Source organism: Petromyzon marinus, unplaced genomic scaffold (assembly GCF_048934315.1).
Source record: "Petromyzon marinus isolate PM22_M1 ecotype Great Lakes invasive population unplaced genomic scaffold, UKy_Petmar_22M1.pri1.0 PM_Scaffold_29, whole genome shotgun sequence".
NCBI classification, from domain to species: Eukaryota; Metazoa; Chordata; class Hyperoartia; order Petromyzontiformes; family Petromyzontidae; genus Petromyzon; species Petromyzon marinus.
In genome coordinates, this window is record NW_027423268.1 from 145,480 (window position 1) to 164,251 (window position 18,772).

An 18,772-nucleotide genomic window follows, 5' to 3' on the forward strand; every position below is an offset into this window, starting at 1 on the left:
GTGAACGGACGGAGAACCACTAGCACAGCTAAAACACACATCATCACCAAAGACAAAGAACGTCTCAATCTGGAGGGAAACGAGTCTCCAGGGAATAACAACAGAACCACCCGGAACGAACATGAAACACCCCAGGAGAGGGCGCCAAATCCACTAGGATCAAAACTCAGCAGCAACACGCCGGACAACGGGTCATGGGGGACCTGGCACCCACGGCCGCCACAGCCCTGGAATATAGAAGAGGGCGGATCTTGGAACTATGGAGGATGGAGAGCGAATGACGGATCATACCTACCCCGCGGAGGCCGACGCCCACCGAACCAATCCCCATATCGTCTCCCACTGCCGCCTCCGCTAGCAATGGGGCATAGACCACAGGCAGCCAACAGGAGTCGATACGCTCACTATATTCGGATGGAAAGAGAACATCAAGAGAGTATGAAGACTCCCATGCGAACAGCCAAGACAAGAATACCAACAGAACACACGCAGGAAGAGGACGCACCCAACGCAAAGATAGCCCAAGAGAAAATAAGAAACTCAAGAAACCCCAAAGCAGTCACCGAGGTGGTACCAGAGGGTAAAGGGTACCATCTGGGGGAATTAATTCCCGTAGGACCGGTCGGACGAGTCCACGTGGAAGTAATACTGCAAGACACCCTGACCAGCCAGGGCCTTTGTGAAACGGGAGCAGAAATATCCATGATATCCAGAGACATGTTTGATGAACTCCAGACTGCCGTCCAGAGGAAGAATGAAACGTTACAGATGATGCCAAGTAGGCTCACCTACTCAGGATGCGAAGGGACCCACATGCGGCCATTGGGCAAGGTCATGATGAAGCTCACGTTCAACAAAGTCAACATGAGCCATCCACTATATGTCGTGCAGAACCCAGGAAAAGAGCTGATCATTGGGATCGAACTACTGAATCGCCTTAAACCCGTCATGAACCTTGAATCCCGACAAATATGGGCACAGTCAATGCCGGAGCAGCATAGGGATCCAGAAGATGAAGAAGTTGAAGACTTTACAGGAATTCAAATGATAACAGAAGAACTCAACGACCTGTCACGGACAATCAAGAACGAAACCAAGCGTCCAGCAGAAATATGGACCACTCAACTACTGACCAACAGACTGGGAAAGGACCTTGAGGAAACCAACCTACGAACAGTAGTTAGAAAGGACTGTCCCTTCGCGGAGTATATACCGCCCACTAGTGGTCAAACAGGTGTTAACGTGTCTTTATTTGCCTGTCTGCATGCGTATGTCTTGTGTGTCAGCGGTTGCAACAGGTGTGTGGCCGTGTATATTATTGCGCGTGTGTGGGTGAGTGTGTTCACGTGTGTATTGTTCAGTCTGTATCTCTGTGCATCTTCTGTGCTAGCGTATGTCTGTATGTCACTAGAGAACGGTTGTGCAGTGGTAGTGTGTAGTGGCACGTTCCTGATGACCTAAGTTCCATTCCCGGTCACGACGAACAGCAGTAGTTTAGCTGGTAAGCGTGCTGCACTATTAACCTGGCGACCCAAGTTCGATTGCTGCTTTTGGCCAACACCGGTGACGAATATCTAAACCGGTCCTGGGGCTCCCTTAGATTAATTCAGCCTTAAATGAGTACTCAGTGCGTGTAAAGCATCAGCACTGGGGAGACAAAGGTGGCTGGGTGTAGTGTTGGTCCTCCCATCCCCTTCGTGTTCTGTGCTGACCTTCGTAGATGCTCGCTAACAGCACTTGCCCTAAAAGTCTTTTCAAGGCTATATTGAGGATCTTTGACTTTTGTCTTTGTGTGGTGCAGTGGAGGGAGCACGGAGGGCGGTGCCTGCCACGCGCCCGGTCCTCACCCTGTTTGACGTGAGCCCAACATCCTCACACGACCACAACCAACCCATGTCTCATCTCCCACACCGCTGGCGAAAGCACTGTGTGTGATCTCGTGTGCTGTAGCTTTCTGTACCGTGCTGTGTTTGCTGTGTTAGCCATCATGTGCTGGGGCGTTCTGTGCGTTCTCTTGTGTGCTGTCGCATTCTGAGCTGTGCTGAAATTGCTGTCATGTTGCTGTAGTGCGCTGCGATGTGCTGTAGCGCTCTGCGCTCTGCTGTGGTGTGCAGGACAGCGAAGAGCAGCAGAACGAGGCTCGCACTGCTCAGAGCTCCACGTCCCAGATGAAGGCAGCGCGTGTCCTGCAGACGTTCGTCAACCCCTTTGGCATGGTGAGACATGGGGAGACAGGGACATGTGGAGGCACAGGGGTAGTTGAGTGCCAAGGAGATACATGGACTTTGAGACACGGGAATTACAAGGACACCAAGACAATGCAGCGATACAAGCGACTTAGGGACGTGGGGAACACACAGGAGGCATGGTAAATGAGAGACAGATAGGAGGCATAGAGACACAATATTAGCACAGGGTCACACGTGACACGGGGTCACTTAGGATTTGGATAAAACGGTCTTCATTGACGCAGAAATCCTGGAAACATGAAGACGTGGGGACTCGAGGAAGTGATTGAAAATAAAAAGTTCGCTTGTGCATCTGTTCATGTGCTTGTGCTTGCAGTATCTACCATCCAGTGACGGGAAATCTCTGCCATTTAAAGAAAAGAAATTGGATCCTAACTCAAAAGTGTTTGAGGTAACACGTGATTGTTGTGTGCTAACATTTTGCTCACATCATCATCTCCATCATCATCATTATCTCCATCATTCCATTTCACAAACCACTTGTGCGGATGGGTGCTGAGTGAGGAATTTTAGTGGTTTGGTGATTAATGTGGTTATTTGAGTGCATTTTTGAGCAGATGAGTGGGTGAATGAATGGTTGAGTGAGTGCTTGGGTAGGTGAGAGAGTGTAGTTGAGTGCATGAGTGGTTGGATCGTTGAACGAGTACCTGAGTGGCTGAGTAAGTGAATGAGTGTTTAAGTAGTTGACTGAGTGAGTGATGAGAACCCGTTGAGTGCTATATCACCCGTCTCTGTAGATCTGTAGTCGCTGGAAACTGATGAAAGCGCCAGAGAAACCAAAGAAGAGCTCTGCACAGTCTGCAAAAGCCAAACACGGTGAAGGCACACACACACACACACCATGAACACAGAGACATGCACTAATCCAGCAGTCACAAACACTTGCACGTGCATGTGCACACACACACACATGCAGACACGTACAGAAGTCGAGGCGTTGCTCACGCACACACACACGACAAAAACAAAAATCGTATCACCTTTAACAGACTTGGGGCAAGTGCTGTTAGCAAGCGTCTCTGAAGATCCAGGATTACACGAGGGGTGGGTAGTCAACACCAGGCTCGGCTGCCTTTGTTTCCCCAGCACTGATGATTACACATCGTGCCCGGTACTCATTTAAGGCTCCGTCGACCTCGGGGAGGCCCAGGACTTGATCAAATATTTGCCATTGCTGTTGATCGCAAGCGGGAATTGAAATCAGGTCACTGGGTTTGCAGTGCATTAACCAGCACACTACTGCACGCACGCGCCATGAGTGACGGATCCCCGTGTCTGCAGCGGAGAAGAAGATGAAGGTGGAGCGCCCTCAAGAGGAGCCGGTCGCCGTACCGACTGTGCGAGAGCAGAAACAGGTGCGCCCCGCTCACTCGCGCTCCAGCGTTTCCACGGCCAATGGGGGAACTGGGAACCTAGATTTAAAGCTTTCGTGACTGCAAGGATCCATACTCTTTGGTTCTATTCGGTAGTCACGTAGGTAAATAATAAAACAAAAATCACGACGTTTCGGCCGCTTGTGTTGTGGCTGAAACGTCGTGATTTTTGTTGTTTTATTTTTTACCTACGTGACTTTACCGAATAGAACCAAAGAGTATGAACTGGGAACCTGTTGCAGGACCTGCACCCCCGGGCCTTGCGTTTGTGACTGGGCTTCGTGGGACCCGGCCCCTCCTGGTGCCCTTAAGTCCCCACCCACCCACCCCCTCCCCACTCACTGCTGCCCTTTCCCATTCCATCTGAACACCAGCCTGTGTTGGGGTAAGACATTGCTTACAAAATTGCATACGAATTCAGATGCGTTATTCTTGTGAACATTCTGCATGTGCTTGAGCGAATTACGTCGTGGCGTGCAAATTTTTGCCGTCAATAAAGTAGGCATCGGTGCGCATCACAGCGGAATGGGAATGGTACATGGGCATAGAGCAATAAAAATGTAAAAAGAAACCCGTCGCGAACTCGGCGGCTTACACCGACTGAGCAAAATAAATTGCAACCGCATGAAAAAAAGTGCACAGGGAATCGCATAAGGTAAGGAGTAAATAATAATGAAATAAACTGTGTTTTCTTTCCCTGGTGCGCTGGTGATAACTCGACGAGGGTTAACGAATCGGTACCCTATCCTGTGACTCGTGACTTGATGCTGGTAGCATCGTGGGGATAACATTGGGGGAAAAGACAAAAATCCGACACAAACCAGAATACCTCCCCACTGCCGCTCTCCCCTCCCCACCCCCTCCCACTGTGTTGCCTTCATTCTCTCTCGTTCGGCCTCTCCCTTACCCCTTTCCATGGGCAGGGTGCCACACGTAGAGAGGCACCGGGGGCAGCCGAGGTCACGGAGGTCGGAGGGAAAAGGCAGCGCGCGGACTCGGACTCATCGCCAGCGCCACCACTCGTGCCAGATGACTTCACCCCCCACGAGTACACGGAGGCCGACGCTCACATCTTCACAGGTACACACACATCTTCACAAGTACATACGTGCACATCCACATCTTCACAGGTACACAGACACGCGCACATGTACATCATCATGGGAAAAATGCACATCTTCACAGATACGCACACACACACACATCTTCACAGGTAAGGTCAATGTGTGAATGTGAGGGTGGGTATGTGAAGGTCAATGTGAGCGAGTTTGAGTGGGCGAGTGAGCGAGTTGTTCTCTGTTCCAGCCGGGTGCTCTCGAGGAAGAGATCAGAACAGACACACGACTCGGCAGGACAAGGTGCGTACGTACTTCACATCACCGCTATCATCATCGTCGCCGTCATAACCACCACTACCATTGTCATCACACCATCACCACCCCTAATATTACAGTTTTATCACCATCACCACTACCATCAACACCATTACAGCTACTATCATCACCATCATGAAAATCACTGCTACCAACATCACTATCATAACTCCCATATTCATCACCATCATCACCACTATCATTGTCATCACCATCAATATCACAACCATCACCCCTACAACTAAAGTATTATCTCCACTACTTTTAACACCATCACCGCTACCATGATCACTGTCATAACCACCATATTCATCACCATCACCGTTACCGTCACCATCAACACCATTGCCATCATCTCTGTAACCAGTGTTGCCTTCACCTTTAACGTCATTAACACCATCATTAATGCCGTCACCACCATCATAACCACATTCATTGGTACCACTGTCAACATCATCTTCATTCCCACCACCATTACCACGATACACGTCGTGTAGTGCATTGCGCATTGTGATAAATCTTTGTGCTCCGCGTGCTTTTTGTGTCGTGTGCATGGTGTCTGTTGTGCGCATAAACGCGCATTGTGTGTGGTGTGTGTTTGATGTTGAGTACACATTTGCGTGTATCCGTTGTGTGTTTGTGCAGCATAAGTTGTGCGGGCGGGGGCAAGGTGGTCGTACAGTCTTCAGAGGATCGGCACGGGGCATGACGTACATGCAGGGACACAGTGGCCGGTAGGAGATCCCTCTCCCATCACCTATGTCGCCCTACGTGCATTCACGTGTCTTTTGTGTCCGCGTCGGACCTTGCATATCTAAATGTTTACCCCACGTGTCCTTGTGTGTCCCTGTGGGTCGCCGCATGTCTAAATGTGTACGCACATGTCTCTGTAATGTCCCACCTTCTCTCGGTTAGTTCCCCGCATGTCCCCATGTCCCTCCGTGTCACTACGCATGCTGCGTCTTCCTTTAGATCATAGATCACGGTTCCGTGCATTTTCACGTGTGTTCCTGTGTATACGTATGCCTTTGTGTCTGCACATGCATCTGCTTGCCTTTGTGTGTCTCAGTGTCAACGGTGTCAACAGTGTTGCTTTGTGTCAATGATACTTCGTGTCTGCTTGTGTCTTCACGTGCCCCCCTGTAGCATTGTTACCGTGCGTGTCGGTGTGTCACCGATGCGTTATAGCACATGTCATCACACAGGGTTCTCCGACTGGCACATCTGGCCCGTGAAGGCTTTTGTAGTGGCCTGCCGAGGTATAAATACAGGTTTCCCTCACTTTATGCGGTGGATACGTTCCAAAAAAAGGGCACACAAAGTGAAACCGCACAAGACAGCGTCCTGCCGAGTAGTATATACGTACACATGCAATGTTGTGTCACATCTGACCGCAAAGTGGCATATAGAGTGAGTTCAAAAGACATTTAGCGAATTTTGTGGAGAAATAGGTAAGCCGCATATACGTGAAATCGCACAAACCAAACCTGAATAAACTGTGGAAACCTGTAGATACAGGTTAGTGAGATGAAAAGTGATATACAAGAGATAGGGATGAGAGTTGGAGACAAACTATGGTGGTTAGCTGTCACATAGCTGACGTTATGACGTAAATAAGTCATGTGATGTAACATGTACGCGTGGCACGTGATATTACGTCGCTAACTTTTTGTAGCCCGCCAGATAATATTTCTGAAGAACCATTCGTTTTCATGTGCCTCTGTGCCAAGCACATGTCTGCATATCTCCATGTGGGTGACTTTGTGTTCCATAATCTCAAAATGCACCTAGCCTGGCACAGCTGCTACGGTCACATCACTCAATGGCGGCTGTTCTCTTAATTTATTCACTGGTCACTATCTGTGTCCTCAAATCCTGATGCTTGCATTTCCACGTGTGTGTGTGTCCCTCCACATCTTAAAAATAATATTCTGCATATATTTAGCATCTTGCATGAAAATTCCATCTATAAACGTGGTAGAATTTGTAACACATGCAGTTTTCGCGTGGAGGCATGATAATACACAGACAAGCGGGCAAAATAGCCAGAACCAGTGCCAACAATTGCTCAAGCTCTGTGGTCCTATATTGAGCGGCCGGAATGTGGGTCAGGAGTGTTCCACTTTTCATCCCAGTGCGACCCGCGGTTGCTCACTTCTCCGTGATGCAGGGGAGGCTCCCGGCAGGCGTGGCCGAAAAAATGAAGATGTGAAGAGAGGCGGTGAGAGTCCTGGAGGGGAGTGAACTGGCATTGGTGCAGGGTGGACAACAAACGTCTCCCATTGATACGAGGCGACATCAACAACAAACGCAATTAACAGCAACATCCAGGATCAACTGGCGAATTCGAACAACACGCAGTTAACAGCAACACCGAGTCAACCGGAGTATCTAACAATACATGGGAGTTGATAGCGACATCTGTTCGGCCAGTAAATTCTAACAACACAGTTCACAGCAACTCCTAAAGTCTTCCAGAGTACAAATAAGACGCGTAGTTTATACCAACTGCTCGAGTCACACAGGGTCTCCTGTAACTGCGACGTTAACAACACACGGATACAAGTACCCTGTGTGGCCAGTAACACCCAGACTCAACGGCAACACCCCAAAACACACCCAGTGTCACCAACATCATCTCACATTATCATTAACAGCTGATAATACCAGCTACAGCCAGCTACATTGAGCATCACCAGCAAAGTGAGTGATAAACCAGCTTTAATACTTTCCATAAAATAATGAGAAACTCATGTCCTGCGCGTGTAAATAATAAGTATTCACACGTGCAATGCCCATGCACTCTCACACAATCACATGAACATAGATGTTAGAACTCACATGTGCACACATAAGCGCAAGCTTTTTTGAAACCCTGCACCCCCTGCATTACCAGTTTAATGACTTGTTTCCACATGGATGTTGTGGTGCTGACAAGTAGACCACAAAGAAATGATGTAAAAATAAATTTGGTTTCACATTTTTAAGCCTTCTCTCCTGCAGGAGGGACTTTGTCAAACGTGTCTTTTGTCGCTGTGTGTAGGTGTTTAAGGTGGGGAGTGGTAATAAATGTTGAACTTTTTTCTTCATGCTTTTGGAGTCCCTGACTGCTCACAATCATTAAGGACCTTGATGATGGTGGGTAGGCCCGAGTAAAGCTACGTGGCTGGGAGTCAGAGCCATTCCCTGTTCACTTTTGGGTGCGACAGGGATGTGCTGTGGCTCCAACATTATTTAACATCTTTTTCGACAACGTAGTTCGAGAAGCCTTCCTTGGCTGTACTGGCAGAATCTCCATCTGGTACAGATACAGTGGGAGGCTGATCAATATGGTCGAGGGATAGCTCCCTATTGGTCAACCATTTATATATGCTGATGATCTGGTGATTGCTGTTCACTTAGAAGAAGTTGGAAGTGCTGCTGCTAGACCTGGAGCATGCTACAAACTTACCATCAGCCCCACCAAAACTAAGCAACTGGCTGGGTATTTTGTGCCATCAAACACTCAACTCCCGATTGGTGATGGGGTAGTTGTCGAGAGAGTGAAGAGTTTTCCATACCTGGGCATTGTACTTATGACCAGCTCCGATTTGATAGCAGAAGTCTCACTCCGAATCAGTCGAGTGGCATCTGTTCATCGGCTGGGTAAAGCTGTGTGCAAGCTTCCTGGTCTGTTGCTCCACATGAAGCCTCGGGTATTCACGGCCACCGTCATGCCCTCCTGTATTCTTGCGGAAAAGCGGACCCCCCCACCCCCCATGGAACATCTTCGCCAGTAAGACACATTCAGGCTGGCATGCCTACGATCCATCCTAGGTTTAGCCAGGCTGGATTGTGTGAGGACCTCACAAATCTTTGAAAGAGCTCGACAAAGTTAATCGGTGAGCTCCGGCAGGCAAGGCTGCGTTGGCTGGGTTATAGAGCCTGCATGTACATCCACCACATGCCTAAATAGCTTTTGTTCAGCCAGATAGAGGGGGCCAAATGGACGTGGCAGGGGCTCGAGAAGCGATGTAATCATGTGGTACAAGAGGATGTAGAGCTAAGTGTGCTTTCCGATGACTGGTACCAGCGGTGTCAAGATCGGCCTCTGTGGAGGAGGCTTGTGAAGGACGCTACTGGGTAGTTGGAGGCAGTCGCCCTTCAGCATGAACAGAGGGCTATGGAGCAGTTAAAATATAACGTAGTTGATCACATCCTTCCAATGATTGCTCAATCTGAATCCATCTTCTCTGATTTTCACTCACCCACCCGTGTGTCTTGTTGTCCGATGACTACAAGTCAATTTACTTGCTAATTTCTACAGCCCTACACGTCCATGCACATCACAAACCCTCCCCCTCTCCCCTGTGAACCTCTACAGCCAAACTCCTCCTTCCCGTGCCTAACCCCTACAGCCAAACTCCTCCTCCCCGTGCCTATATAAAACCACAACAGCAGATAATTTTTCTCACCTGAAGACGGCCGCTTGTGTTGCGACCAAAACGTCGTGATTTCTTTCATTATTTTTTTTTACTATCTACATGACTTTTACCGAAAGAACCAGAGAGTATGGATTCCTGCAGTAACGAAAGCTTCAAATCAAAGATATCAGAATCTTTATTTATGCTGGAGAAATCCGGTGAGCTATGAAGCTCTTTTTCCTGTCTGTACTGCATACCTATGCCTGTGAATTAGCTTCATCACGTGTGTATCACACCTACATAGGTGATGCAGAGAGATGAAATTAGGACACAAACAAGAGAAAGACATGTAGGGATATGATATGAGATACGGACAAAATTAAGTCGTACAATTAGATAAAACTAGATACAAATAAGATTTAGAGGTGTAAGGAGTTGTAGAGAAGAGATAGTATGAATGAGATATATAAGCAAGAAATAACTATGAAAGAGAGTTGACAAAATATCCAAACTTAAGATACCTATTTAGCGATATGAGAGGAGTAAATAAGGTAGAGAAATGTTGTGAACTTGCTGAATGTATGCAAGCAGGAAATAAAGGCTATCATCAAACATGATCAATTCATTGGTGGATGAAGGCCTGATAAACCTTTACCATCTCCCACAAGTCCTTCGATGCAACAATCCATCTAGTATCTAAAAACGAGCTGATTTCATTGCTCCATCTCCACGGATGTCCTCCTCTTGGGTGTATTTATTGTTCACCCCGAAGTGAAAATGTTACACCACAGGTGGTAGTTTGGCAGCAAGTCGTGTGTGATGTGGTCGAGTGTGGCGACTCCCACCTCTATCAATACGTCTCATTAGGGGGAAAGAGCAGATAGACTACTCTATAGAGATCCCTCTCGTGGAGGCCCTTTCACCATAAGCTGTATGAGCAAGCAATTGCAGGGCTGTACTTGCTTACAATTGAAGAGACTGGGTGCAACAATTGTCCAGCACCGTTTGAGCACTTATTTGGCCAATTTAAAGTCATAACCCGTTAATGAGCCTTGATTCATGTAAATCATCAAAGTGTCTGTTCACACAAAACCACAAAACCTCCACTGGTGGCCTTTAGCAAGTTTACTCAAATCCACGTTTCTCTGGCCATGACCAGTTATCTCCATGAGACAACCTCTGTAGACTGTAAAAGTCGAACCTATTTAATGAACCCAAGGGGCATGCCGGGTTGAGTTAACCCCATGTGGATTTTTTTTATTGAAACTAATTTCAATTTAAAGAGTAATGAGGAGTTAGGAAACTACTGTCAAAACGGCCACTTGTACTGATTGCTTGCACTCTTCTGCACCACTCCCTCTTGACCAGATGGCGACAAATCTCCTCAACAATCGCTATGCGGTTTTGGAAAAACTGGGTGAAGGAACATTTGGCCAGGTGTTCAGATGCTGGGACCACAGGAACCACAAGGAGATGGCCCTCAAGATGATTGACTCCACATTAAGGTGAGAGACCAAGTCATGATTGTGCATCACAATCTTCACTGAAAAGTTTTCCTGCAACACAAACTCACGTGTGCCTACCTCGACATGAAGAATTCTATTTTAATGATCCTATTTTCGACATTCTCAGAAGTGTTTGTATTTCTTCACGCAGCGTCACGGACGCAGAAGTATATAACGAGGCTGGCTTCCTGAAGATGTTGAGACACAAAAGCATCATCCGGCTTGAGGAAAACTTCGTCGTGGGAGATTACCATTATCTCGTGTTGGACTACATCAAGTAAGAACACTAAGTCCATTACAAGCGTGACACTTACAGGATGTGTAAAACTACAAGCTTGGCAGCTGCTTCATCTCGATCAGTGCTCAATCCTTAGCTATGCTACACTGCATTGTTAAGAAGCAGATGCATTAACCATTTCGTAACCAGTTTGCAAAAAAGAAAACAACTATCTGCAGTCAGCACGTATTCCATGCATTGTTACACCTCGAATGTCTTACCTCACCTTTAGTGTTCAAGGACTTGCCGTGCATGTGTGGATGTGCTGGTGCCTTTGTGCTTGATGCTGTGTTTAATTAACCATCCTGCACTCTGTATGTTGTGCGTTTTCCGTTGTCAGCGCGGGCAGCCTCTTTGACGTGGTGAACTCGAACGGAGCATTTACTCTGTCCTCCGTCAAGAGATACGCCCGTTCCCTGATGGAAGTGCTGGCCTTCCTGAAGAAGAACGGCGTAGTCCATGGGGACCTCAAGCTGGTAAGGGTTTATCATTACATTTCTTTTAGAGGAATTAAGCAGGTCTAAGGGACGCTGCCATGGTGTCATGGGTAGCACACTAGACTTTAAACCCAGAGGGAATCGATTCAATTTGATCTCCCGGCTTGGCAATTGCAACAGTGGACAGGTTCTGAAATCCCAACTCTCCAACCACCCACCCACCCACCACCTCTATACACCCAGAAGGATAAATAAGTACAACACAGTTCATCACAAAGTCACAAGTGGTGGCGTAAAGTGTGGGTACTCCGACCACTTTTGAGACATTTGGCTGTGTATACGAGTAGCCCAAAACCATTTAAGTAGCTCTCTCGACCTACTCAATGATGGAGGCCTTTCTGGAAGTAGAGGGGTGAGCAAATAATTGCAGGCCTGCACCTTTACGGTGATCTTTTAAACATATCGAGCAGTGTATGCGCCTCATGCACCTGTAGCTCTTTGCCACGTGGTGGCCAGTTGAATTCCCATCACAGCTGCCTCATACAGAAGAGCTCTTATCCGTGATCATATTACCTATGACTCCCATTATCCATGGCAGCTGTAGAGTCCACAGAAACACCAATTATCCGTGACCCTATTTTCATTCTTGTACGTAATTATTCAGGTTTTTCTTTTTTTACCATCCTGAATTGCGGAACAACTCCGTTCGCGCCGATGAGAAGAGTCGCCATGTCAATTCTTCCCATTATAAGTGTTTTGTTTTCATGACCAACTTCAGTACAAGATGTTGTATTGGATCATCTTTACGAGAGTTATTGATCCCCCTGCTTCCGACTCGAGAAATAATTCATTTACACTTATAACGTTAGATGTACAGTGCACAAAATGAACGCCATTCTTCCATACAGACAGGAATCATCTTAATGGACTCTCATTTGGTTAAATACAATACAAATAATGCGTCCGTTTTCTTAATTTTTTCAGGAAAACATCTTGGTGAAAGATCACCACACGGCAGCCATCCGATTGGCCGACTTCGGAGGAAGTTTTTTTGAATATGAATTTCGTAAGTTACACTTTATATACATTTATACACATCATCACATTTCTAAATATTCCTACAGATCCTGTTATCTGGAATAATTTTGTGTTTTATATAGCGTCGTTCATGCAAATTGCGTGAACGATGCTGATGTGAACAGGCATCACGCAGTGATGCCTGCGCATGGTAGCTCCACACGAGGTATTAAGGGAATGCTCACAACTCCTTACGATCTCCAATTCACAACCGTGCATTGGGAATGTCCACTTCCGTGTAAAATCACGTCCTGTCATATTCTGTTTGTTGCGGTTGCACCCGACTTAAGAGCCGCATGGCTCACAGGGCTATACCTAATAAATTAAAACTTGAAACTTGAAAACTATCACATATCATGCAGGACAGGGTGCGAACACATTGGGGATTCTTTTAGTGAAACTATGACTCCTACAGGCCACCTAAGCAATATTGTATTTTTTTTATTTTTCTCCAGCCGATGATTTATTTGGGACGCCCGGATACAACGCTCCCGAAGTATTGCTGGGCCAGCCGTTTGGAACATCAATTGACATGTGGGCTGCCGGGTGCATACTAGCTGAGATATCTGTCGGCAAACGACTGATGTCAATGAGCAGCGAGAGTCAGGAGATCGCTGGCATCACAAAGGTAACATTAATTTTATAATTTTGTATATTTATTAGCGAAAGATTGTGGGTTTAAATCTGGTTGGGGTTTATTCAGCCCTACAGTGTCGATAAAATGAGTACTACTTTTTAGGGAAGTCGACATTGGTTGTCATAGAGATATATTCACCTGTGACGTATGAATGGAGTTTTACCACTGACTCAGGGCTGCAGCCAGGCTATGATCACTGCCTCAATGCTCATTTGACTTTGAGTACAAATTCAATTTTAAACAGCTTCATGTTACGTGAAATCAAGTGATTACTCAATAATGAATAATTTAATCAATATGATACGAACCATGTATGTAAGTACGTACAGAAAACGCCTCTTAACTCGCCAGTGACATGAGATCAAATGTATCGTTTATTTTCAGATTGTGGGAACACCACCTTTTGAGATGCTGCACGCTGCACCAGACGGTCCTCGGTATTTCAGTGAGTACTGCAATTTTTTTTTTTAATATGCGATTAGGTGTTATAACATCACTCGTCTGGCTGCACAATGACGTGAAAGTTGGGTTGTTTCCCCACGTCCTTCACAGCCTTCATTGTACATCACAGCCTTGTGCACATGAATAATATTTTAATGCATGACATCGTTTGCGATTGTACCCACTGCAGACTTCTTTGGGCAACTGACCAAGGAATGTCTGCAGGAGACCCCTCAGTGTTGCCCGCTCAAGGAGTTTCTGAAAACGAGAGACCCATTGTTCCTGGACTTCATCAGCTCCATCCTATGGTGAGTGTCCCACTCTTTGAGTTTCCCTCAACTGTAACAAAATTCCAGTAAATTTCTATATCATAAGGGAATATGCATCCCCTTTGCAATGTACAGCTATCTTGCATCTCTCTGCAGAAGAAACTAGGTAAAGAATGAAAGGGCAAATGCAGTACTGTATCCTCATTTAACGCGCTAATAGATGTTCTGTATTAAGAAAAAATGCATTTAGTGAGGAATTACCGTTTACACATTACAGAGATAAACAAATAAAAACCATGCACATTTGCACATTTTCACTATAAAATTAGCTTGCAGTCATCCCATGGCGAGAAAAAAAAACTGTGATAAGGGTACGCCACCACGTACTATTATATTATTCCGCGCATATACCTAGAATTCCTATACTGCTCAGCCATGCAGCTGAATAAAGTTGTTTGTCATGAACCGCTCAGAAAGCCCGTAACAGAATGGAATAACTTTACTTTAGCGATAACACGTTGTGTACGCACACTTTGAGCGTGGACTTACCATACCTATCTTCACATACCTGCAAACCCTTAGATACTTTATCAAGTGGATGTAAGCTTATTGTATCACTTTAATGTGTCATTTGGGTATGTATATTTTGCTGATCTTCTCATCGGTACTTGTCTCTCTGTTTTCAGCTGGAACCCAAATGACCGTCTAACTCCGAAAAGTGCTCTCAAGCACCCATGGATGAGTGCAGCTCCAGCTCCACCACCTGGACTTCACCAGGCACCAGCATGCAAGATCAACTCCCATCTGGCTCCTGCAACCAAGACCTTCCCTATTCTGGACCCCTACAACATCCCTTCCAAGACAATGGACCCCTACCAATTATGCTGGCTGGATTCGGACCCCAACAACTTCTTCATCCCGGCTCCAGCACCTTGCCACCTTCCCTCAATTCCACAACTTACTTCTCCTGGCCAAATTCCAGTCGAATCATTTTGCTGCAGCTCTTCCGGAGTGGCAATTCCCATTTTGGCCACTAAGGTGTCCACTGCCACTTTCCTTCCATCTCCAGCCGCCGTTGCAGTCCCCTTAATTGAGCCAAGGACTGACGCCTTCCTGGCTTCTGCTTCTGTTGCATTAAGCGCCGGAACCATTTTGGATGTGGAGATGCCTACAGCCACTAGCTCAACATCCACCACAAAATGCAGCATTCAGGTGGAAGATGTGAACACTGCTGTGTCTTCGACAGCATCAATTGCTGACCCCCTCCCAGAGTCGGAGACCAGAATTGATGCGGACATCAAGCCTCTGGATATTGAGGAATTTCATATTTCAATTGAGGCAGTCGATGAGGCGACCCAAAATGGAGCCGAGACGAGCATGGGCTCCATATTGTCTCTGCCTATAAACGCAGACGACACTGTTAACCCTCTCCTGGAGTCCGAGAGCACGGTTAAGGCAGACTCTAAGCCTCACGATGCTGAACAAATGAAAGCCATGGTACAGAGTGACATGGACAGTGCAGAAAAAATTATTGAGGTCCCCAAATCCCAATCACCAACCATCCGCAAGAGATTGCATCGGTTCGGACGCGCTCTTATTAAGTTCGTCTGTTGTTGTGGGGGAAGTGGTGAGGGGGATTAAATGTTTTAATATTGTCAAATATATGGGCAGCCCTCGACTTATCACCTGTTCATAAGTCGAACGGTTTATAAGACGGTCGTCAAAAATGTATTATATTTAAATGCACATAACTCATTGCTATAAATTGTTTTATCATTTTTAAAAGGGAAACATTGTTAAACACATAAAAAATATTGTACATTTGCATTTTATACTGTAATAAATACTATATTATACATAACATACCAAATAAATGTTGGTAAATAGAAAGAAAAATCAGTTTTAACTTAACTTGCCTTGATTCCCGATGATGCTGGCTTGTTTGTCGGAAGGCGCATAATGGATCCCAACAATTTCACACACAAGGGGGCATGTAAGCGCACTCACACAAAAACATACACGACAACGATCCCCTGTATGGCCTGCCTTCACAGCGTTTATGAAGGTCGCCTTTGACTCAACAGTAGCGATGTTTACACACACCGCACCGGGTACTCATTTGAGGCCGAGTTGACCTAGGAGAGGCCCAGGACCCATTCAGATTATCATCACTGATGTTGGTTGTGAGTGGGAATTAAATGTTTTAATATTGTTAAGTATACTCTGGTTCCTTCGGTAAAGTCACGTTGGTAAAAAGTAAAAAAAACAATGAAAACAACTAAATCAAATCACGACGTTTCGGAGGCAACACAAGCTTCCGTCATCAGGTGGAACAGCCACAGTAAAAAATACTATGGTGAGTAGAGAGAGCTATTTGTGACAAGCGATTATAAATGGTAAGAAGGGGGGAGGAGCCAGGGAGGACGGATGCAGGGTAGGGAGGGGGGTGAGTGTTGGGGGACGGAGATTATTGAAGCTCCTGGCCATGGTACTCATGTACAACGGATGGGGGGGGGGGCGGCGGGGGGCGGCGGGGGGCGGGGGAGAGTGGGATGGGGGACAAATTTGCACGATTGAAACATTGCACGTCAAATTTCCTAGTGATGGTAGTGTGTAAGGCTGGGAGTAAAAGACCGGAGATATGGATATGAATATAAACTCTAAAGCAGCTAAAGTTTTACTTGATTAATAACATCCTTCCAATGAATGCTCAATTTTAAACCATCCTCTTGGTTGAAGTTACGACTATGTTTGTATATCTGGATGGATTCATGGACAAATCTTTGGTGGTATCCAGATGGCTTGCAGAGTACTTTGGTAGCAATGATCAGCCACAGCAGAAGAATTTGTCCTATCGTGTTTCAAATCTGACTTGTGCTCGTGAATGCGGTCAGATACATTGCTTCGTTTCCCCAATATAGCAATCACCACAAATGCAACTCAGTTTGTAGACACCAGGGTACTGTAAGTCAGGAATGACATCCTTTACGGATGGGATCAGATCACGTATTTTGTGTATTGTACTGAATCGGACCTGGATCTTGTGTTTGTTTAGAATTTTGGAAATATTTTTGGTAACGCCTGCTATGTATGGTAACGTGATGGTTTTGATCAGAATCTCAGGGGGTTGTTTCTCCATGGTAGGAGAAACAACTCTGGAAGGTAACCCAGAACTTGGGTTACATACAGAGCATAACTGTGAAACTGTGAGGCATAAATGTTAACTTTACAAACCTTAACCGTTTCTTTCTGCGTCGGTGAAAGTCGGAGGGAATATCGCCCCTCCCTCCAGGTTGTGCACCCAGACAGGGAGGCGCATTCGAGACAATTTATAACATTTGATTGTTTTACTTGTGGGTTTTATGGTAGGAGTATGACAACGGAATATACCGTGGGTGATCCACACAAGGACACACACTGACACACGTACGGACACACACACGGACGCAGATACATACGGACAAATCCTGACACAGCAAAAATCGAAAGAAACCCCGCCTTGTGGGCAGGATCCGAGTGAAGGGATTTTTGGGCATAAAAAGAGGATCCTGAGCATGGAAACCTCAGTTCGACCAGGGGGTCGACTCAGGAGCGATCTGCGACCAGCGGGTCGGCTCGACTCGTCCGCAGTTCATCGGAACTCAGATGAGTTCGATCGGCTCACCGGAGCCGGCCATCGGGGGCTCGACTCATCGGAGCGGCTCCCAATCTCATCTGCAGGCGGGCAAGACCCGCTTGACAGCTCAACTCGCCCCTGCGTGGGTCAGCCTCTGCCGACGCGGAGGTCTCTGCTGCCGCCGGGGTGGTGAGGGTCGCTGTTTGGCGACGAGGCTGCGTGCACACCGTGCATCGCCAGCCGAGTGCGCACCCGGGTCAACACTCAACCACCGTGCACGCTGCGAGCGAGCTGTGGCCGCCATCTACCGACCGCGTTCTGAACTGCAGCAGCGTATCGACGACATCCGAATCCGTTCAACACGGTGACCGCCGAATTGACTTATACGTATGACGCGCACCGCCCCCTCACCACACGACAAGCAGGCGTCTGTTTTACACAAAGATCGACTCCGAACACTGACTATTCAAAACAATTCATGTCACTCAAACATACACGGGTCCTTAACCAGAAGCCAACACTCAAGTCTATCGGCCATCAGTGGCTGTGAAGGCGTCACATCGAGACCGAGTGACAACCACCCGTCGTTATAAGTATATCCATAGTTGTCCTCTTTACTATTTAGTGGGCTGTACTCTTAATCGCATGAATATTCAACAGATCCATCAATACGAATTGATTTTTGACACCTTCTTCCGTAGAGCCACGCTCTTGTGGGGAAGGGTGTGTCCCACCAGATCCTCATCAGGCGATCTGGTCCACAATCAATTAAAACTTGGTATCAGGTAAGATCTTCAGGGGAAAGGAGCACACCATCGCATGCCCTTACTCCAAGCCATTATGTAGTCAGATAATCTGCCGATGTATCTGTTGAGATTTGTGCCTTTAAGAATAATAACTGTTTTTATTGTTTTTCTTACCGCCGTATAATCTTTAAAGTACCTTTCGTTCGAAATCGCCGCACGTATTCGCGTACTCTACAGAATAATCACCTGTTCTGTGACCCAGTGTGCTAACAACGTGATAAGGGTTGCATATGATCTATGATCAATGAGTACGATACTGCGGGGACAATTCAATATAATCATTCATTATAAAGTTAAGGTTTTTGTTTA

At 46.6% G+C, this 18,772-nt stretch overlaps 2 protein-coding genes across 3 annotated transcripts; both read left to right on the top strand.

The window, feature by feature from the left end:
• Positions 1–906: 906 nt before the first annotated feature.
• LOC142923120 (exosome complex component 10-like) lies at positions 907–9,831 on the top strand. Of its 2 annotated transcripts, XM_076064060.1 has the most exons (9): positions 917–1,857; positions 2,115–2,216; positions 2,566–2,640; positions 2,987–3,065; positions 3,531–3,604; positions 4,546–4,702; positions 4,928–4,980; positions 5,641–5,729; positions 7,166–9,831. In XM_076064060.1, exons 2-9 carry the CDS (start codon positions 2,169–2,171, stop codon positions 7,197–7,199), a joined length of 609 nt encoding a protein of 202 aa, XP_075920175.1. In that variant the 5' UTR covers positions 917–1,857; positions 2,115–2,168; the 3' UTR covers positions 7,200–9,831. The 2 variants fall into 2 exon arrangements, with proteins under 2 accessions (XP_075920176.1, XP_075920175.1); XM_076064061.1 differs by lacking the exons at positions 4,928–4,980; positions 7,166–9,831 and having other exon boundaries at positions 907–1,857; positions 5,641–5,720.
• Positions 9,832–12,340: 2,509 nt separating this feature from the next.
• Positions 12,341–16,439, top strand: LOC142923113 (uncharacterized). Its single transcript, XM_076064050.1, has 3 exons — positions 12,341–13,776; positions 13,963–14,080; positions 14,728–16,439. The coding sequence occupies exons 1-3, from the start codon at positions 13,740–13,742 to the stop codon at positions 15,680–15,682; spliced, it is 1,110 nt and encodes a 369-aa protein (XP_075920165.1). The 5' UTR covers positions 12,341–13,739; the 3' UTR covers positions 15,683–16,439.
• Positions 16,440–18,772: the final 2,333 nt, after the last annotated feature.

What these genes read in the sequence shown, in the direction of transcription:
- LOC142923120 (XM_076064060.1), top strand. Translation starts at nt 2,169, where the DNA reads ATGAAGGCAGCGCGTGTCCTGCAGACGTTCGTCAACCCCTTTGGCATG. An exon ending in GTCTGCAAAAGCCAAACACG is followed by an intron (nt 3,066 to 3,530) that starts GTGAAGGCACAC and finishes CCGTGTCTGCAG; the next exon opens with CGGAGAAGAAGATGAAGGTG. An exon ending in ACACGACTCGGCAGGACAAG is followed by an intron (nt 4,981 to 5,640) that starts GTGCGTACGTAC and finishes GTGTTTGTGCAG; the next exon opens with CATAAGTTGTGCGGGCGGGG.
- LOC142923113 (XM_076064050.1), top strand. Translation starts at nt 13,740, where the DNA reads ATGCTGCACGCTGCACCAGACGGTCCTCGGTATTTCA. An exon ending in AGACGGTCCTCGGTATTTCA is followed by an intron (nt 13,777 to 13,962) that starts GTGAGTACTGCA and finishes TACCCACTGCAG; the next exon opens with ACTTCTTTGGGCAACTGACC. An exon ending in TTCATCAGCTCCATCCTATG is followed by an intron (nt 14,081 to 14,727) that starts GTGAGTGTCCCA and finishes CTCTGTTTTCAG; the next exon opens with CTGGAACCCAAATGACCGTC.